Source organism: Xyrauchen texanus, chromosome 35 (genome assembly GCF_025860055.1).
Source record: "Xyrauchen texanus isolate HMW12.3.18 chromosome 35, RBS_HiC_50CHRs, whole genome shotgun sequence".
NCBI lineage: Eukaryota > Metazoa > Chordata > Actinopteri > Cypriniformes > Catostomidae > Xyrauchen > Xyrauchen texanus.
In genome coordinates this window covers 10,238,980-10,262,111 of record NC_068310.1, presented here as the reverse complement: position 1 = coordinate 10,262,111, position 23,132 = coordinate 10,238,980, and the positions used below count along the sequence as shown (strand labels likewise).

Sequence of the window (23,132 nt, the reverse complement as noted above, 5' to 3'; positions counted from 1 at the left end):
GTTTTTGAAGGAAATGTGCCACAAAACATACAAAAATGTGTGTATGTTTGTGCAAATCATTTACACCGGACTGCTTTGTGACTGTGTCAATATAAAGCAGGATTTTCTAAATGTTCTATTCTCAAGCATGGATCAGTACAAACTGTTCGTGTTCCAGCTTTATATCCTGAAGATGTAAGTATCGCACTTTATATTGTGTGAATGTTTGCAAATCACCTTTCTGAATGTGCTTGTTAGCTGATTCCACGGCTAATGCAGCTCAAGTTACCATTGTCTCTGATTGTATTCACGGAGACCAGATATACACATTAATACATGGGAGCAGCAGCTCATTTGCATTTAAAGAGACACAATCGAAATCAGCGTGTTTTTGATCAAAAACGTTAAAAAAAATAAAAAAAAAGAGAGCCATTTTTAACATGGTATAATAAATGATCCGTGGAGTATTCTGAGCTGAAACTTCACAGACACATTCTGGGGAAACCCGAGACTTATATTACATCCTGTAAAAAGGGGCAGAATAGGTCTCCTTTAAAAATGGTAACCGTGCACATTCCTATCATACACATTGCTTTTCCAAACATTCCAATCGGATAAATATTAATTTAAACACGCATATAAAATGTTTAAACCCTTGTTTTGGCTCGATAATTGTGTATAAGGAGAGCAGACGGTCATTGTTGTCTGTGATACATGTGTTTACATAGGGCCCTGTGATTTCCGTGACGTGGAAAACACGGAATAGGTCATTGGTCATGTCAGTGTCTTATGAGAAGTGTTGTTAAAAAACTGGAGGAATTTTCATAGCGCCACAGAGGCACAGTGTTTACACTTTTCAAGAAAATTAACATATGAATGTCTTACAGCATAGTTTTCTCTGCATATTAACCTGGGATAGGAGAAAGTATTTCAACACTGAAAAAGTTACACACTACAGCTTTAAGGGTAAAACATGGAATTAAATGGAATTTGACAAATTTGGGATGAAATTGTAACAAAGTGTGATTATTAAATTGCAAAAGGATGCGACTTGAAAACATGGTGTCTTCTGAATAAATGAGTGGCGCTCCTCTGCATTCTCGTCTACATTATCTAAGATTACTTATGTTATTTATAATGTGAAACTGTTGTGTAGCATTTTATGGGACCAATAATAATGGCAATGTTTTTTTTGAAAATTAATGGTTTTCATTTTTAAGTTTAGACACTATTTTGATGATTGAATTGAAAACATTAAACATGAAAAATTTAAGCGGAAAAAACGGGATTTGGGAAAAAATAAAACCATTTTGGAAAAAATAAAAATATTCCATAGGGCCTTAATTACACTACAAATGGGATGGATTCACATTTAATTCAGTTCAGTTTTTTTTTACCTGAGCTTCACTGTTTGTCAAGCACTGGAGTGACCACTAGAGGTAGTCAAAAAACACAAGCACTTTCAACAGAATATAGCAGATTTCAAGTTGTCTTTGTTGCTTGTGTTCAAAAGTGCCATGACAGTGATGAACTGCAACTGTACATTCCGTAAAAACTAATAAATATTAACTAAATATATAAACATCAGGGTGATGTGAGGCACAGTACCATGTGTTTTATTAGGAAATAGGCATACATTATAGTGCACAAACACAGATAAACAATTCCATCAGGTGAATTCTCTAACACAAGCTCATTTTTGGCTCTATTAGATTCTGGTGATATTGATGGCTATGAGATTAGCTTCTGATGATATTCACATATCATCAGTCTGATTTCATTCCTCTAGTGCGATTCCAGATCAGCTATTGACAGCCTGGTATCCAAGGGTAACCAGCCCTGTGACAGGAGCCTGGAGGAGTCTTCTCAGATCAAGTCATGCTAAGGAACTGGATTGGTGGTGAGACGTAGTTAAAGATAGTGTGTGAGAAATCACCTTGTCTGTCAGAAGGGGTTTGATCTCAGTCAACTGCACATCCTGTAACTCATCCATACTCGAGTCCGACAGCTGCCCGTCACTATGTGAGAGAGAGAGACAGGACAGAAATGGATTAGTTAATTATTACAGTCACTGACTTGTACTATTTGACCAATAGCGACCATGGCTCAGCCTGACAATTACTCTCGTATACAGAATTTCAGTAATCAGGAAAAAGCAAGAACAAATTGATGTTTAACATCCCGAACAATAACGGCCACCAAATTTCCCCAACATTCCTTGTTAACAATTTAGATGAGCTCATGTTTAATTCATCGTTGAACTCTGTCTGGCTATTCAGAAGGTCAGTGTATGCAGTCTCTGTAGAGAATTATGTAGGTTTATTTTACCCTAATAATGGTTCTGTGTGACTTACTGAGGCTTGAAAAAAGGTTGTTCTCAGATTAAACGTATTTCTGTGCTTTACATCAGAAACACTATGCAAATAAACATACACTACCATTAAAAAGTTTGGGGTCACTTTACTGAAATGTTTCTCATGATATACAAAATCTTTTGATCTGAAGGCGTATGCTTAAATGTTTGAAATTAGTTTTTTTAGACCAAAATATATGTGCCACCATATTTATTTATTTCATAAAAAAAAAAAAAAAATAGGATTTTTTTTTTTTCACAACATAATGCCATGTTTCCATTTCTATTATTCCATAGTTGTCCACTATTATTCTAAAATGAAAATTCTAATCTTTTGAATGGTAGTGTACAGTGCATCTGGAAAGTATTCACTGCACTTCACTTTTTCCACATTTTGTTTCCAAACAGATTTCCAAATACACCCTCTGCCTGCTATTAGTTGAACAAACAGATAGTCCCGCCTCCAAATGCCATTGGTTGACCCAATACTAATGTGTCAGGCAGCCCGGGCAAATCAAACTGAACAGAATTATGTTTGAGAGCGCTATGGAGGTTTGGTGATTACATGTTTCTGAGAAATCAACAAACGAATGGTTTACTTATGGTTGTCTATGCATATTAAAATGTAAATATTGCATTTAGTATGGGATAAGAGAAAATATTCTAACATTGAAAAAAATTACGCACATCAGCTTTAAGGCTAGCTTATACAGCCAAGTGAAAAGGCTTCTTTTAGTTTACTTAAAGAATTATGACGAAATGCACTGACATTTTTGTTCTGCTAAGGTGACTGTTTGATGTTTCTCCTGTTTGAACGCATCCCTGAAATTTTTGAACAAGGAAAACTCGCTAGTTGAATATCATTGATTGTTTAAAACTTATCATTTGTTTGGTCTGTATGTGATGCTTTATTTAGTTTCCTCAAAAGTCATTTTATTTTAAAACAATGCTGTGCATGCATAATAAAAAAAGCAGGCTTTGTTTACCTACGGCTAGTCGAAGAGCATTGATGATTGGTTATAACTAATCGTGAAAGTGGTTTGCCGTTCTTTAATTTCCTCAACATACACATTTTTTAAAACAATGCAGAGGGTTATATAAATGCAAGGCTCCTTCGCCTAGGTTTTCGTTCAATTACAATCAATTTCGCCTAAGGTTCTTGCACAAGGAGAACTTGGCTAGTTAAAGAGCACAGATGATTGGTTAAAACTAATTGTGGATATAGTTTGATTGTGGAGTTCTTTATTTTCCTCAAGCTAATTATAAAATGAAGTGGGACTAATGAACAGGCTTTGTTTACCAAGGATATTTTGTTTATGGAGAAAAAAAGTTTGACTTCTTATATTGAATAAATTAGGCTTTAAAATCAACATGTAATTAACATACTTCTGAGTTAAAGTAGCATTGGACTTGATTTTATCCATTGGGAATTGATTGGCTAGCATTGTATGGATATATCTCCATCAAAATATCTTTGTTTGTGATCCGTGGAAGAAAGAAAGTGATTCACAGCATAAGGGTGAGTAAATGATGAGAGATTTTAAATTGAGCGAACTAATCCTTTAACATGCATTCTTGCATTACTGTGGCAATAACAAAAAGGGGCAATAGTTACATTCAAATGTCAGGGCCATTAAATTAAATTAAATTAAATGTGTTATTAATGTAGCTAGCCATAAAGAAGTTTAGAAGAACAAACTTGCTCAGCAAGACTTTTTTTTATCTGTTGCTCCACTATGACAATACATTGAACTTAGTAGAGTTTACACTAGGGCTGCACGATTATAGCAAAAATCATAATTGTTAATTATCGCCCTTGATATTGTAATCGTGATTATTAATGTCAATTAAAATATAAAATTACTGTGACGTCACAAAGCAGTTCTTCAGAGTAGTAGATTTCAATGGTGGATATGAGCTGCGCTCCAGTTTCTTTTAAGCATTATATTGTATTGTATTTTACAGGTGAAACTCAAAATTAGAATATCGTGCAAAAGTTCATTAATTTCAGTAATTCAACTTAAAAGGTGAAACTAATATATTATATAGACTCATTACAAGCAAAGTAAGATATTTCAAGCCTTTATTTGATATAATTTTGATGATTATGGCTTACAGCTTATGAAAACCCCAAATTCAGAATCTCAGAAAATTAGAATATTGTGAAAAGGTTCAGTATTGTAGGCTCAAAGTGTCACACTCTAATCAGCTAAACACCTGCAAAGGGTTCCTGAGCCTTTAAATGGTCTCTCAGTCTGGTTCAGTTGAATTCACAATCATGGGGAAGACTGCTGACCTGACAGTTGTGCAGAAAACCATCATTGACACCCTCCACAAGGAGGGAAAGCCTCAAAAGGTAATTGCAAAAGAAGTTGGATGTTCTCAAAGTGCTGTATCAAAGCACATTAATAGAAAGTTAAGTGGAAGGGAAAAGTGTGGAAGAAAAAGGTGCACAAGCAGCAGGGATGACCGTAGCCTGGAGAGGATTGTCAGGAAAAGGCCATTCAAATGTGTGGGGAGCTTCACAAGGAGTGGACTGAGGCTGGAGTTACTGCATCAAGAGCCACCACACACAGGCGGGTCCTGGACATGGGCTTCAAATGTCAAACGTCTTACCTGGGCTAAAGAAAAAAAGAACTGGTCTGTTGCTCAGTGGTCCAAAGTCCTCTTTTCTGATGAGAGCAAATTTTGCATCTCATTTGGAAACCAAGGTCCCAGAGTCTGGAGGAAGAATGGAGAGGCACACAATCCAAGATGCTTGAAGTCCAGTGTGAAGTTTCCACAGTCTGTGTTGGTTTGGGGAGCCATGTCATCGGCTGGTGTTGGTCCACTGTGCTTTATTAAGTTCAGAGTCAATGCAGCCGTCTACTGGGACATTTTAGAGCACTTCATGCTTCCTTCAGCAGACAAGCTTTATGGAGATGCTGACTTCATTTTCCAGCAGGACTTGGCACCTGCCCACACTGCCAAAAGTACCAAAACCTGGTTCAATGACCATGGTATTACTGTGCTTGATTGGCCAGCAAACTCGCCTGACCTGAACCCCATAGAGAATCTATGGGGCATTGCCAAGAGAAAGATGAGAGACATGAGACCAAACAATGCAGAAGAGCTGAAGGCCGCTATTGAAGCATCTTGGTCTTCCATAACACCTCAGCAGTGCCACAGGCTGATAGCATCCATGCCACGCCGCATTGAGGCAGTAATTAATGCAAAAGGGACCCAAACCAAGTACTGAGAACATATGCATGATTATACTTTTCAGAGGGCTGACATTTCTGTATTTAAAATCCTTTTTTTTTTATTGATTTCATGTAATATTCTAATTTTCTGAGATTCTGAATTTGGGGTTTTCATAAGCTGTAAGCCATAATCATCAAAATTATATCAAATAAAGGCTTGAAATATCTTACTTTGCTTGTTATGAGTCTATATAATATATTAGTTTCACCTTTTAAGTTGAATTACTGAAATTAATGAACTTTTGCACGATATTATAATTTTTCGAGTTTCACCTGTATATTGTAATAATGTTTGTTAGGGTAAGGAAAATACAAATTATTTAAAAATGGATATGGTATAAAATAAATACAATTATTGCCAAATTACTGCTTAAATGATTAGTCCACGTACAGTAAATAATAATGGCATATTCAATATTCAAACTTATTAGCAGCCGATTTAAAACGACCAAGTTATTGCGTTCAGTAAGCCCTTTGGTGGCTAGACAGTGGACCATTCATACCGTTAGATCTTCAATGGTGATCTTGTTCATGTAAGATCATCGTTAGATAATTTGTGGCCTCAGTGGTTGCACTTTGGAAATTAAAAACAGGTAATTGGCTATCAGAGGTTTTGCAATTCATGAAAATGTTAAATCTACCAATACCAGCTGCGTGGCAAATGGGTCTTATTAGAGCAGGCATGATAATGACGGTGATTCCTGAAATATTCTATTGATGCCATATCCTTTATGTTGGCTACACTTCCAAAACACACTTAGTTTTGCAGAATTATTTTATTGCCATTTTGTACAAATCAAATTCACATTGGCCAACTCATTAACATGACAAAACAAAACTGTTATTACACTTAATAAACTGTACACAGAAATCGAGCAACGCGACAAATTCCCATTACAATGACTGCTGTCACTCACTGCAGGTTTACACGGTTTGAGATCTGCATTTCAACGCGAGCTCAGTGACGCTCCACACACTGTTCTCCACTTTCATAAATGCTCTCATTTAAAACAAAGCTGTCTAATCAGCATAATAAATTAATTATTTACACCGTGTCTGTGCCTCGATTAGAATGGGAGCATTTTAGTTGTCTCGTGTTGCTCATTTGCAGTGTATTTAACATCGATGTTCAAAGCGAGGGACGCAATAGGCAATGAATCCAAAATATTTATTAAGTGCTTTTTGCTCATTCTACAGCTTCTTTTCAAGTGTCAGGTGATGTTTCTTCAGTATTCATTTTCATGTGCCAGAGCTAGAACATCAAGCATCTGGGCATTCAGATGGTTTAAAACTTGCGCATTAGTATCAGTTGTCATTACAGATAGGACGGAGGACTAATCTAGGCGGCTCTGATTGGCCATTGCCTTTTCATTGCTTAATGGACATGTTACTGATTGGTTAGACTACTCAACCACTGCAAAAACATGCTGTAAATAGAAACCATTGATGCAGCAGGAACAGACTTAAATTGAACGCTGTAATCGTCAGTTTTCACAATTACATAATCGTGGCAGCCGTAATCGTAATTAGTTTTTTCGATTCGTTTACACTGAAAATTGCTACACTTTTCCTTTGTGGCAATGTAGAAAATATAAAGCACAATTTCATGGCACTATGAATGAGGTTATGACTATTTGGAATGCAACAATGCGTGAAATCAAGCTCAAGTAGCTATAAGAGGCTGCGTTCATTTACTTACATGGAGTATAATTTTTCTGCAGATTCGGACCTGAAATATGATAAAATTCACTCCATCCCTTTCTCGTAATAAGAGAAGGAAAGTCAAGTCAAGAGAAGGGTTTGCTGACACAAGCTTGTGCTTCAACGTCCAGGTATCGGATTCCATTCTAAAGGCTTCCGCCCACTGATCTCTTCCGCCCCATATAACGTCATGGTAACCTGTAAAATCTCTCTCCTGCCATACACAATAGACATTCTGAGTTATATGAACTACTATTTCACTCCTAGAGCCTGACTGACTGTTGGTGCTGGTGAGCCTGGGTGGCATCCACAGGAGGGCTGACAAATGCTGACAAGGTTACAGTCCAAACAGAAGGAAGTATATGTGTGTTAGAGGGATTTGTGGAGTTACTCGGAGGGAAAAGGTCAGTCAGCCACAGTATGGGATCAGTGATCGGTTGAAGGGCTTGACATTAATGCTTGTTAGCTTGGCCAGGACAAGAGGAGTTTTGAAGGGATAGTGAAATATAATTTCACTTGCACAACCGGACAAGTAGACTAATTAAAACGTCAATAATGAAAAAATAACCGGCTATTTGTAATCTAGTCAAGGCCTTAACAGTTATTCTGCTGTTGAAAAAAAAAAATAATCTACTAGGCCTGAAAGTTGGAGTGATATTGCACACAATTTGAATCATTTCCGCATGTTTCACGTTCATAATCCAGGGAATTCCCGCACCCTTTTCACAAATATTTAGCTGAGAATCGCTAAACCAACTGAAACAGGCAAATAAATCAAATCAATAACATTGTTTTTGTATTGAATAAATCAGCTGTTCCAAGCCCTCAATCTGTCACACACAGCATTACAGAGTATCAAAACAACATTTGTGCAGATAATAACGAGACCAAACGAAAACTTGGGTTGTTTAATAGCCGCTTTGGATATATCAAAGGATGGGTTTCAATGAATGGACTGTCCCGTGAAATCGTTCCTCTCAGTGCAGTCGCAGCGTCGACTGACAACAGGAACGTTAAACCAACATGAATGTCTAAGGCAAGTGCTTCTGGATAAAAACAATTTAAAAATAAAATTCCCATATTGAATAAAGCAATTATGAAATAAATACAAACATTAATTACAGTATAAAAATGTAATATTTCACAACAGAATATTTTAGGGTAACCCATAATAAGGTGAAATTAACTTTCTATACATAGGCTTTTTAAAAAATACTAATATTTAAATATGAATTTTAATATCTGCTACATAGCTAAAGGTAAAACTGTATAATACACACTGTATAATGCATTTTGGAACAAAAGACAAGTATTTTTGTGATCACTGGGATATATGGACATTCTTTTACATGTGCGGTGGGGGTTATGATGTTCCGGGCATTGCGATGACGTCATCATAGGAGTAACATATTGCATAATCTAACAATTTATCGCACATCACATTTTTCCTCCATATCGTGCAGCCCTAGATAATATCGCAATATATAGATAATATAGCAAAAGGGCTTACGATAACGGAATGATTTTAATACGATGCAGGTGTTGGGCCTGGGTAGCTCAGTGGTAAAAAGACGCTGGCTACCACCCCTGAAGAATCCCAGGGAGTGCTGAGTGACTCCAGCCAGCTCTCCAATGCTACCAAATTGGCCTGGTTGCTAGGGAGGGTAGATCATTTTTTAAATTTTTACTACTGGATTACTGGAATTTCAATGGTCAGAAACTAGATGTGCGTCGCATGATATGAAGCTAGTTTTTCTTCTCCAACATAACAAGGATATGGTGCACAGATAAGTAGACCTTTACATAAACAGACCTTAATTTATTCATATAAAAACAATGTCAAAAATGTAAAATTCTTAAAGCTGCACTATGTATAACTGTGCTGCACTATGGATAACTGTGCTGCACTATGTATAACTGTGCTCTCTAGTGACATCTGTGGTTGAAACATAATCCTGCAAGCAATTTGCGGAAGAACACTATGCAGGTTGTGTTTCAGCACTGCTCATCTGCCCGATGAATCTCTTGTTTTGAGGTTAAATGGACATCGCCTGTGTGTTATCATGATATTCAGAGTCATAACGTGCTATTTTCATGATGATATAATTATGTTATACAATAAAAAAAAGATTTAAACTGAAATATTACTTGCTTTGATGAAGATAAAAAAAAAAAAACTTAATTACATATTTTAAATGAATGAATTTGCAAGTATAGCGCTTTTATTACAATACACTCAATGCACTTTTTCATAGAAAACAGGGGACTCCCCTCAACTACCACAAGTTACCGGTGTATTATAATATGAATAATCAAGTGTTTTATCTACTATTAAGGTTTGTTTTGTAGCCTACTACACTTATCAATTTAAGAGGTGAAACTCGTGATTTGGCTGATATGATTTTTAATGGAAGACTTGATTATTTTTACATTATGTACAGCCATTTGTCAATGAAATCACGGATGAAAAAGTTTGTCAATGATAACAAAGACGTAATGAGAAAAGAGGCATCATGATGATAATTAAATGATTTTATTATAGCATACTGTTGATGAAAATATGATGATGAAAAGGATACTGCAAGATCTTAACAGTGCAAGATATAAACAGAAGAAACATCTTAAATCTATAGAAGAATATATTAGATCAGAATCAGACTGAGCTTTATTGTCAAGTGTTCTCATGTACATAAGGAATTTTTTCTTTTTTGGTGATAGGAGTATAAATAGACATACAAATAATAGGACATACAACAGAATGGCACAAGTACATGTGCAAGGTAGGGGTATATACATTTATTGAATTAAATATGTGAATATACATATGCGCATGAGATATGTAGTTACATTATTGCATTATGTGGGAGTCCTGAGGCAGTTTAATTGTTTTTGAGGAAAATGGTCTGAGGGTAAAAACTGTTCTTGTGCCTGGATGTCCTGGTCCCCCCCAGCTATGTAGCACCAGCACAGAGCAACTGTTCAAAAGAGAGAGTGGGCAGGGTGTGGGGGTCCTGAGTGATTCTACCTGCACGTTTCCTCACTCTGGAGACCTACAGTTCTTGGAGGGTGGGCAGGGGGGCACCAATAATCCTCTCAGTGGTCCTGACTGTCTGGAATTGATTGGAAGGTGAAAAGTGGGAGTTGTACTCCAGAATGGACATGCACAGCTAGCTGGGTACAATCACTATTTAGTAGGAGGTTTGAGGGGAAGGGTAGAATAATAAGGTGGCTTGGTCACATCAGTTGAACCAGAAAGTTATTTCAGAGGCAGAGCAAGTTATTACACTTCGATAAACAATTACAAAAACAAACATTAATTTAGTTCTTAGAATAACATGCACCGATGATTCGTGTACAAGGACACTAAAGGAATAGTTCATCCAAAAATTATAATTCTCTCATCGTTTACTCCTCCTAATGTAGTCTCAAAACTCTTATGACTTTTTCATTTGCGGAACAAAAACAAAAAGATGTTTTGAAGGATACATATTGTTTTATGATGCACAATGTGCTAACAAGTGTAAATGAGCTTGAAATTACAATCACCAAGGAGACCGCAGACGTCAATTTACAGTAAAAACTTTCATTTTGGTCTGTTCTCACCCAAAACCATTTGGATCGCTTCAGAAGACATGGATTAAACCGCTTGAGTCATATGGATTACCTTAAATGTACTTTTTAGAGATTGAAGTGTTGGGCTCCATTTACTAGCACTATGGATATATCTCCATCAGAATATCTTTGTGATCCGTGGAAGAAAGTGAACACAGCATTAGGGTGAAAAAATTCTGAGAGAATTTTAATTTTTGAGTGAACTAATCCTTTAACATGCATTCTTGCATTATTGTGGCAATACCAAAAAGGGACAAAGTTACCTTCAAATGTCAGGGCCATTAAATTAAATGTGTTATAAACATAGCTAACCATAAAGAAGTTTAGAAGAACAAACAGTCCTGACTGTCCATTGTCCATTAGATATGGATTTATCTAATCCTTTAATCCAGTATGTTGGGGATTTCTCTGCTTGAGCTGCGCAAATTGAACACACCAGCTAAATTAAACGCTATAAAGCGGGGTAAGTACATAATTCAAATGCATCCTATTTATACGTGAGATTAATCAATATATCCAGAACATTTATGGAACGAACAGGTGAACTTGAAGTAAAAGAAATGCTTTAGTCAGAATGTGTAATTTGCATTGTGTAACTTGCGCTGTGAATACGCGGTTTCCTTAAGAAACAGGCTACACACAATGTAATTAATACGTTTCTAAAGCATGGAGAATTCAGAATACAGGCTAACTTCTAAAAGTTGGCTAATACTTCATTCTACATTATTTCAGGAGCTCAGGTTTTTCACAAGTACAGTAGGCCTATATGTACATTTATACTGTATGTTTGATACATGTTTGCATTTGAAAATGTTTATACTTTTTTCTAAATGTTTGAATATTCGATTAAAGTTTGGTCTGTTACAGTTTGACACTTTTGTCCATATTTCACGTCAAAGTAAAAATATAAAATTTTGGTTGACTAAAATTAGATGTAATTTTCATCAGATTAAAACAGACTAAAATGAATGAATATGACATGATGAAATATTTTCATCAAAAGACAAAATATGAAACAAAATACTGTGGAAAAAAAATGAACACTGGTAAAGCCTCAGTTAATGGAAGTGAAACCATAACACTAAACAAACATAAAACGAGGATTCAATAATGATGGAGATATAATATACTTTATTAAACATTAAAATAAATATGCTTAAATATGCAATATAACAATTAAAATTAAAGAAAATTACAGAAGTCATACATATTACTAAACATGGCACAGTAACTTCACTGGATAACAGATACAGCGAGATCGGTTTACACACGAGTAAAAACCAATTCATAAAAGCATTCCCCCTACCATACAATACTGTATCCAAGCATTATAGAAGGTAAACAACTTTGTCAAACAGATAATCATCAATCAAGACTGCAGCGATGCAGTCCTGAATGGAGTTTGACTGACTGAACAGCGTAGTTTCTCCAGCCCAGAACATGTGACGGCCTGTACTTCTTTTCTGTGTCCAAGGACATGTAATGTCGTACGGATGAACAACATAAGCAAGGGATTTTGCCCGACAAATCTGACCCGACAGCTCAAAATACAAATCATTTTTGCAGGCTTACCGAAATGAATCGGGGTAAGGTAAGGACAATGTTTTGAACACTGATTGTTTATGAACTTAATAAATAATGGCAATTTGTTCCTTTAACCAAAAGTCCATAAATACAATACTAAGAATAAGTGACACATAGGGCTATTTATTCAGTTGTAGTTTTGGGATTTTAGAAATGTTACACATTTGTGGTTTGATTACATCCGGTGCTTTTAAACACTTTTTCTTTTTTAAATGCGGAGATTTTCTTCTGTGCTTTTCCAGTACGGTTGTATGAGAACGGGATGATCACATCAAAAAACCTTTTCTTGAATCAACTAAGACACAGTGTACCAGTTTATGATCAAAACTGCCTGATACCTCACTCTTCTGTTTAATGTAAAACGACGTGTTCATTTCATTGTGTTTGTTAATGAAAACAATATTAACATACTGGATCATTTGAATATCCACTTTAATAAGTACTTGACTTTTGTTTTTCACCCAAAGCTATCACAACACTTCAAGATGACATGGAAAATAACAAACCATATCAACTTTTTTTTTCAAACATTAGATTTTTACTCCACTGATGGTTAGGTATAGGGCTGGGGTTTGGGTGTGGACATAATACAATAAATACTGCAGGGCGTGATGTAGATTATTAGCATCCAACAGTTTATAAGCCTTTTTACAGCTAAACTTTATTTGAGCAGTGTCAGACAGAATCTGCAGAATGACTTATGACAAATACTCTCCAAAACACCTCAAAAACCTTTTGAGTTATGCATAACAATAGGAACATTTAACACAGCAGAACATTTTGACATCCGACAATGAACAAACAGCGCTTGACGGCTGCAGCAGTGGTGCATTAAAGAACTAAGGACTAGTTTTAATTATTTAGGCCTCAAATATCAAATAAAACTCAATACATAAAAAATTGATCTCTCTCTCTCTCTCTCATGGAGAGATTTATTTCTCTTTTTTTTCCTGGGTTTTACAACCTGGTCTCTCCCAAACCAAATTTCAGAGCAGATTAAATTTACATCCCATCAGGCAGAACCAGCCTGCTCCAAGGAGCTACATGGTTACCATAACTACGAGTGTTCCTCATCAACCAGCAGAAGTTATCCATGAGCAAAATAATGGGGCAATTTCAGAGATACATATCCAAATGAGGAGCTTTAAAATATGGAATAAGGAGAGAGAGAGAGAGTAAAAATAAATATGCATAAACTATGGATTGGTTGTAACGGTCCTCATGGAACAAATAAAATAATCTGTTCAGCCCTTTCTTACATAGTATGAAGCTGAATCCAAATAAACAAAAGCAAACAAAATACTAACCACCAGCATTTGTATCAGCAGCATTAATCTGCCTGTTTCTAATCAGCTCTAGGGAGAAACGGAAATCTCACCCTTCAACAGTGGATTTCAGTTGATGGGAGTTTAACATGCTTTGGGTGCTTATGTAAGATAAGATAACGTAACACACTCAATCAGAAAGAACTGTATCTCCACATTGAGACTTAAGATTTTATAAATACCCTACAGCTTGAATGAATGTTAACATTGATTTACGGTCTACTAGTGCTGCACGATTAATCATATCACAATCGCAATGTCAGCCTGTGCGATTATATGACGGCAAATGCTGCGATTTTATTAAATAAGTGCATGTGTGGACGTGACAGCCCATTCTCTCGGAGAGCCGTTTGCCCATTTTCTACACCGCTAATAAAAAGATGACCAGTCAGTCTTGGTTTAGGGAGTGGCACGTGCGGTCATGTCATGCGAGTTTCCGGTGTGCAGCATGGAAATCAGGTGAAGATGGATGCCGAGCAGACCAACACTACAATGGTGGCCAGAAAAAAACAACACAAACACAGATCTGCGATATGTCTTTATTTCATCAATAATTAAAGTTTATATAATACGTAAGTGTGGCATGTAAATAAGCACAAACTCCAAAACTGTCATTCTCTGTGCGGTCAGAACCGCTTCAACTAGTCACGGAAGAGACCCAATCTGACTGTGAGAGATTTAAAAGTTCCGCCGGCTGATGCAACAGTTTTAGTGGTTTGATTGAGTGAACCACACTTTTATATCCAGTTTCCTTTTCAAAAGAGTTTATAGAAAGTAAATTTTACATCCTGCTTAAATGTCCCTGTTTGTTTGGACAATCTTATTTTCGTGAAAACTCGTATGTTCTTATTTATTCTATTTTATTTAGGTGTAATATTGAGAAAATAACAAGTTTGAAGCAATGCAAAGATATTTAATTTTGTAAAAATATTTTAATTTGAAAACACTGTGCATTTATAGTTGTTGTTAGTTTGTATGTTTGAGTTGAAAAATACACATTTCAGCATTATCAGTAATCTATTTGTGCATTTCCCATGACAACCAAGCAAGTTGACTCATGTTACGATTAGTTTATTATATCGAAAATCGCATATCGCAATATTAACCTCAATAAATCAAATATGACTTTTTTCCCCAAATCGTGCAGCCCAATGGTCTACTATTAGCCTACTCCACATCTGCCTATTTTCTCAAGTACATATTCATCAGCTCCTACCATTTGATAGTTGGCAAGTTCAAGCATGCCCTCTTCCCATCACCATAACAACCAGCTGATAATTCAACATCATGAGTGGGAGAGGGAGAGAGAGAGAGAGAGAGAGAGAGGCTGGCAGTAATTACTCCATTCTTCTTCCAAAGTCTCTTTAAACATCATGACACTGAATTCATGAGAATCATTGTGTCATAGCAAAATTACCATCAGTTAAATCATAAGGGCTGCCGTGAGTCATGCCAATACTCCATCACCAACAACAGATACAGCTCTGTTTCTAGACATGTTCTAGGAGCAGATAAAGATTACTTTGAAAAAATTGAAATATTTTACTTAATTGAGAAACCCTTCAAGTCAACATGCCATTGTTTCAATTTAATGTTTAACCAATCCTTTAAAGATTTCAATATTACCGGAATTATTAATACAAGTCAAAATGGTCAAAATATCCAAATTAATATTGAGAATCTTCAAGTTGCACTGGTACAGACAACTAAACTTTCGGAACCATAACAACACTACCTTGTTCTACTTTAAAACGGGTTTAGCCGGCCGCTCTACCACCTGAGCCACAGCCGCCCCTAGCAGAGTTGCAAAAGGTACGCCCACTTATAATAAACACTGTGTGCAGCAATTATTTTTTTTTGCATGCATACCATATTTTACATTGCCTTTTATGGCTGTTTGACAGAACGAATGAAAAATATAGACTAACCTTATCTATAATAGTTGTCACGGATCCCACATTTTAGTAGTCAAACCGAAAGAAAAAAGAAATATGCATTCATTTTGTGAAACAGACTGTTGCTTTCCTCCGAGTGTTCCAGAGACTGCATGAGAGCAACAGTTCACGCAGCCTCTGGCGAAATGGGGCATTCAAGGAAAAATGCATTTTGTTTACCTAAAAATAGGTCTCCCACAGCGATACAAACCAGAGAACTGAACTTAAAAACATGTCTGAAGAGTTTGAAGTCTAAGAAAAGATGCATTTATATGCCCAGCCTTTTTTTTTTTTTTTTTTTTTTACCAGAGTATTCAATAAAACAGGGAGATAGAGTAGGGGGAAATGTCTGTGATACCTCAGCAAAACATTCTGTAGGTGTGACATTCTCTGCCAAAATCAAGTATTTTGGAACCGTCTCATGATATGCTGGCTTCAATAAACTTATGAGAAAGTTTTTGGACCAGTGTGAGATCTCAGTGGGTTGGGTTACCAAGTGCAATGCCAAAAATGGAAACAATGCAAACGAGTTTGCACCATCGCTCGTCACAGCTAGTTAGGACAAAAACTCTGAATAACATAGAAAAGATACCTTTTATCATGTGTTTGCTGTCAGGTTAGGAAACTGTGTGCCTGTGGCTGCCTTCAGCAGCCTCTATTTATGGCTGTGTCCGAAAACTGGAGGCTGTATACAGAGGTAGTATGAAAATAAAGTGATCTTCAAACTGTTCTGAGACCAGTTCCATTCATTTATAAAACGCAGTCGGTTAAGCAGTTAACTGATTGCGTTTTCAGATGCAGCCTCTCTCCCTCAGTTTGACGGAGTGCTCCAGCAAAAAAAATAAAAAATAAGACTGGGCATAGAAATACATTATTTTTGGACTTCAAACTCTTCATACAGGTTTCATAAGTTCGGTTAACTGGTTTGTGTGCAGCTGTGTTCTGTTCTTTAGTACTGATGTGGCAGACCTGTTTTTAGATAAAACAAAGTTTTGCTTGAACACCCCATTTCACCAGCAGGCTGTGTGAATTACTACAATCTTGTGCAGTCTCATGAATGCGCGTAGGAGAGCAGCGATCCATCTACAGTTTCACAAAATAATACATTTGATTTCGGTTTGTTTCTCACCAAACTTATCGTATGCTTTCAATACAATCATGAGTCTCATGGAATCATTTTAGACTTGAATTACTTTTGAAGCTTAAAGAGGTGGTCACCATATACTTCCAAATATGACATCACTGAGCACAATTCTTATTTCACAATTTCTCACTTTGTGTTAAGAAAAAGAAAGAAAGTCATATGGGGCTAACCCTTTAAAGCCGACAGAGTGAGTTATTGTTGCACATAAAACATTGTTCAAAACAATGCAAAGAATGCAAAAATGAAAAAGACTGTCGCTTAGCATGTCACATCCCACACAAAAGAGAGCAGGGGAAGGCAATTTTTGTTTTGGTACAGGGGCCACATCAAGCTTTAAGTAGTACATGGGGAACACATTATATTCCTTTTTAAAAACATATATGTACTGCATTGATTTAGTTATTGTATCTTTTAAGACCAGAAATTATGATGTTCTCATTCGAATGCATGATGCACAATTTTCTAGTGTATTTGTGACTATAGGACTATTGTGCCTGAAGAATTGCTGGTTGATAAAGGCTTGATAAAGGCTGAGCATCATTATAAATAATTTACTTTAAAATTACCAGGGAAGTAGAGATGTTAATTGAAATGAGAACACTCTCTACATTAGGAGTTGATATTAAAATTAAAAATAATACTGTTAAATATAATATTAATAAAATTATTCGCCACCGAAGTCCATATACATATTTTTTTAAAAGCATAGGCATTATGCTTACCTTGTCGTTGCAAAGTTATATCCAATCTTTCAACTCCTGTCATGACTGTGTGAAGTCAACAAACCTTGCAACTTAACATGATGCCATAAAGGGATTGTTTTTATATAGAGAATTACATCAGTAAGGCATAACTAGAAGAGAAGAGTAGGCCTACTGACATATGCATATCATAAGACATATTGATATGACATATCATAAGACATATGCAGTTAGACAAAAATATGAGAAGCATATGTCTGCATTTAAACCGTCCAGCATAGGCTTCCATTGCATGTGCATTACTGCAAATAATTTATTCACACAAACTTTGGAATGAGTTAAATGTACTGTATTAAATTTAGGAAGTATTCAGACCCCTTCATTTTTTCACATTTTATGTTGCAGCCTTGTGGAAAAGCTAAATAATTGAACGCATATTAGCATATCAATCAACACACCATAAACCATAATGTCAAAGCAAAAAACAGATTTTTGATAACTGCAAATTTTTGAAAAAGAAAAATTGAAATTTCACATTGACATAAGTATTCAGACCCTTAACTCAGTACTTAGTTGAAGCATATTTGGAAGCTATTACATACTCAAGTCTTTTTGGGTATGATGCACATATGGATTTGGGATTGTCTGCCATTCTTCAAGTTCTGTCAAGTTGGATGGGGCCATCGGTGGACAGCCATTTTCAGGTCTCTCCAGAGAGGTTTGATTGGGTTCAAGTCCGGGCTCTGGCTGTGCCACTCAAGGACAGTGGCCACAACAAGGAGTTGTCCTGAAGCCACTCTTGCTTTGTCTTGGCTGTGCTTAGGGTAATTGTCCTGTTGGAAGGTGAACCTTTGACCCAGTCTGAGGTCTCTGGACCAGGTTTCATTAAGGATATCTCTGTATTTTGCTGCATTTAGCTTTCCTTCAACCCAGACCAGTCCCCCAGTCCCAGCCTGCTTAAATGTTGGGATGGTATTGTGCAGGTGATAAGCGGTGCCTGGTTTCCTCCAGACATGATGCTTGGAATTGAGGCCAAACAGTTCCATCTTTGTTTCATTAGGCCAGAGAATCGTGTTTCTCAGAGACAGAGTCCTTTAGGTGCTTTTTTGCAAATTCCAAGTGGGCTTTCAGGTGTCTTGCACTGAGGAGAGGCTTCCATCTGGCCACTCTGCCATACAGCCCAGATCAGTGGGGTGTTGCAGTGATGGATGTCCTTCTGCAAGTTTCTCCCATCTCCACACATGATCTCTGGAGCTCTACCAGAGTTACCATCGGGTTCTTAGCCACCTCTCTTACCAAGGCCCATCTCCACTGATTGCTCGGTTTAGCCGGGTGGCCAGCTTTAGGAACAGTCCTTGTTGTTCCAAACTTCTTCCATTTAAGAATTATGGAGGCTACTGTGCTCTTGGGAAACTTCAAAGCAGCCAACATTTTTTGTAGCCTTCGCCAGATCTGTGCTTCGACACAATGCTGTCTCTGCGCCCTGCAGGCAGTTCCTTTGACCTCATGGCTTGGTTTTTGCTCTGATATAAATTCAGCTGAGAGACCTTATATAGACAGGTGTGTGCCTTTACAAATCATGTCCAAGCAATTGAATTTACCACTGGTGGACTCAAAGTGCAAAAACATCTCAATGATGATCCAGAGAAATGGGATACACCCAAGCTAAAGTGTCATAGCAAAGGGTCTGAATACTTATTTCAATGTGATATTTCAGTTTTTTCTTTTTAATACATTTGCAAAGTTACCAAAAATCGAAGGATGAGCATTTTGGTCATTTTGTCTACTTGAGTACTCTGACTAATTACTCGAGTAGACAAGGGGCAATGACATATATGACTGACAAAAGTCTTTGCAGCATTGCGTCTTGCTGTTCCAGTGTGTATATATAGTCTATTCATTATTATAGGCTGTTATAAAATAATGTTACAGAATGTACAAAAGATTGCATAATCAAGAAATAATGCAACATATTTTGTCATTATGTGAAGTTTCACTGCATGAAAGGAAACTTCACTGCATCTGTCTGTTCTTCCTTCAGGTTACCGTAGTAATCTTAGTAAGCGCGCATCAGTTTTTTAGTGACTGTCTGAACAGTCCATTTTCAAACCAAAGTTGGTTTAACAGGAGACACCATAACCATTGCGTTTTTAATATGAGTGTCAAGTTGAAGTTCGGTCCCCCAAGTGTTCGCTCATGTTGGGAAAGTCTCGATGCTCTGTAATGTTTTTGCTGTGATGATTCATGAAGTGTTCCAATCAACATGGAGAGTAGGAAATTCTGGGGAATGTTTGGCACTGGGGAAAGTGCAACGGACTGACAATTTATGTCGGACTTCTAACTTGGAAACTCAGGTGAAAATGTTCAACTCCCATTAACGAGTATACAAGTTCTAACATTAAATGATAATAAAACATGTTTAGCAAATGATTTGCAGAGACACATGTTCAAACCACGGTTAATTACAGTCTTTTGATTATCGTAATGATAGCATTGCAGCATTGTATGTCAGTTGGTTGCTATGAGATATCTCTGATATTCAACATACCCCTAAAAACCACAATGTAATCAATCTCAAAATTAAAAATAAGCTCCCTCTGACAGTTTTTAGTTGTCAGGTAATTGTCACTGAAGTGGTCACATCATGCATGATAACCATCGATCATCTTTTTCATTCATTCATGCATACAAAATCTGGTTTTCGTTTTGTCATTATGGGATCTGGAGTATAGATTGATGTGAAAAAAATTATTTAAAGCATTTAAAAAGGCTGCAAAAAAAAAATAAAATGAAGGGGTCTGTATACTTTCTGAATGCAATGCATCTGTGGTAATCAACATGCCAAGCAGCTGTCGATAGAGCCAAACTTGTATTGAACCTTGAACATTCCTTTAACCATTAAGAACACCATAAAACAGACAAAAAAATAAATAAATAAATACTTTATAGAATATTTGTAAAGAAATAAAAATCACAAATATTGCACAATAAAAATCATTAACTCCATTTACAGTGTGTGCTATTGGCAAGCATTCTCTTAATATGGTAGCAAACCAGGCTATGGAGACAGATTGACAGCAAAGTAATCACTGTGCCTGGCCAAAGAGAGGGCCAGGCATCCTGGAAACACGGACGGACACAGACACACACACACACACACACACACACACACACACACACACACACACACACACACACACACACACACACACACAGGCAGGAGACGCTGACACTGTGGCAGGAATTACCCAGCAAAGTCCACTACTTCTGCTGGCCTTGAATGGTGACAGTATACCTTCTCATGTACACTGAAAATGTGTCAATCAAGTCATCTCCTCAACATTTCATAACCAAGCAGTTTGTCAGTTTCGCACTGGCTTACAGCAAAACAAAATATTATGATTCCTTATGGGAGCAGTTTTTCAGACCAGAATTAAATCCATAGACCACACTAATAAACTAGTCGGTTGTTGGAGCACTAGTCGACTATTCTGACCCATCCCTTTCTCTACAACTGCACTTCCATTTGCTTCCCATGTACACGTTTTCCTTCATTAAGGTCACTGACGTCAATTGTTTAGCGATCTCATTAGTGGCACCCTGCCAGTGACAGAATGTAGCAGCTGCTGTTAGGTTGCTCCCCCCACACCAGAGACACCATGGACAGAGTACAAAGTGATGTGATGCTCTGTGGGGTTAACCTTTGGATCAGAGTCTGGCTGTCTCCTGACACCCACAAAACTGGGTCACTTTGGTCGATTTAGGGCACTTAAGAGTACCCTTAAGAGGACAGATGAACAGAAACAATGCAATAAACAGTGTTCACACTGACATATTAAAATGGGAACTGTTGCTCTTGATCATAAATATTTAGACAAAAGATTTGAACAAACCCCCAACCCCAAGAATGGCCAATATTTATATTTGCAGGCATATTTTCTGCATGCACCACTGATCAAAAACACTAGTGCTTCAACAAGTAATTGATAATAATAATAATAACATCATTTTTCAACACCTTTACTAGGGATGCACCAATACCACTTTTTCTCTTCCGATCCGATTACGATATCGAAAATCTCAGAATCGTCTGACACCGATCCGATACCAGTGTTGTTTTTTTGCATAATCAGTTTAGAATATCTTTACGTTATAGTTTGGAACTAACTGGGAGTGCTCTTTAATATGTAAATAACACAAACGTCTAACTTCACATTATATCAATATAAATGTATAGCCTATTCCAAAAACTTTATTGTTAACTAGTTTACTGGATAATATAGCAGCAAAATTAACAGTAATTCCAGTATAAGTCATCATTAGAAAAGAAGCCGTTTTGTCTTTACAAACATTAAAAAATTTAATAAAAATGCATCTGGATTTTAAAGGATTCGGTTCTCTTTTGTTCAATTTAGTTGTAAGATATCAGTTCACTTTTCATTCACAGTTATTTTTTGGAACCCATTCAACAACTTTTGTTAGAATTTGTAAACAATAATATTAATAAATTATTATTATTATTATTATTATTATTGACTTTAATATCAATAATGTTGATTTAATAATATCAAAAATATTATTATTATTATTATTATTGATAGAATTTCAAACACAACAGTAATATTTCTGTAATCACGCACCATCTAAAACCCTCTGGCATTTATTTTTACATTAAATACATTTTGACAGTTTGTAGGCAAGTTCACTTTAATTTATTTGGCTTCTTATTCAAATTATAGTCAAATGCACCTCCGGTGCTGTTCTAAATGCATATTATAGTGAACGGAACGATTGAGTATCTACAGCTGTTTGTTTGTTTGTTTTTAACGCCATGCCAGCTTCTATGGCTATTTTTTAGGTTTTTTAAATAAATTTTGTTTATTTTAAAAGTGGTGAGTGGTGTAGTGGTCTAAACCACATAACTGGTAAACTGGTAATCAGAAGGTCACTGGTTCAATCCCCACAGCCACCACCATTGTGTCCTTGAGCAAGACACTTAACTCCAGGTTGTTCCGGGGGGATTGTCCCTGTAATAAGTGCACCGTAAGTTGCTTTGGATAAAAGCATCTGCCAAATGCATAAGTGTGCGTTTACATAGAAAACAAATGGATGGTTGCAAAAGCGTGTGAACAGCCCCTTAAAGTAGGTGGAGGTCATTGCATCTTGTACTCTTAAAAGCGTTTCTCAGATTAAGCAATGAGTTTTTACAAAAAATGCTTTGTCAGGAAAGGAGTGGAAATGTGTTTCTCGAGATCCTCGCCTTCGGTTCCATTCTGTTGTGTTCTGTCTGTTTGAACAGCCCATGGCCTGGGTTTAAATTCCAAGCGGCTTCACCACAGAGTTCAGCCAAATACCACTGCTATATGGGAATATTGATACCCTACATACAACTGTACTGAATAAAAGCAATGTGGTATTTTGCAGTTATTATTAAGCTTGAGTCTGGGTTAGTATACGGTGGCATCAGTGCAAGTGTAACACCATGTTAACTAGGTCTATTGAAGCTTTTTCCTCCCTCATTTGACTTTTGACAATATTATGGATCAAATAAAACGCT

General features: G+C 36.6%; 1 protein-coding gene across 3 annotated transcripts in view; it reads right to left on the bottom strand.

The window, feature by feature from the left end:
* Window positions 1–23,132, bottom strand: part of LOC127629154 (protein NDRG3-like) — a 107,102-nt gene that overhangs the window by 73,408 nt on the left and 10,562 nt on the right. For all 3 annotated transcript variants that reach the window (XM_052106251.1, XM_052106252.1, XM_052106254.1), the window contains exon 2: window positions 1,916–1,997. In XM_052106251.1, the coding sequence (XP_051962211.1) occupies window positions 1,916–1,972 (57 nt within the window). In that variant the 5' untranslated portion in view covers window positions 1,973–1,997. The remainder of the gene's footprint in view (window positions 1–1,915; window positions 1,998–23,132) is intronic.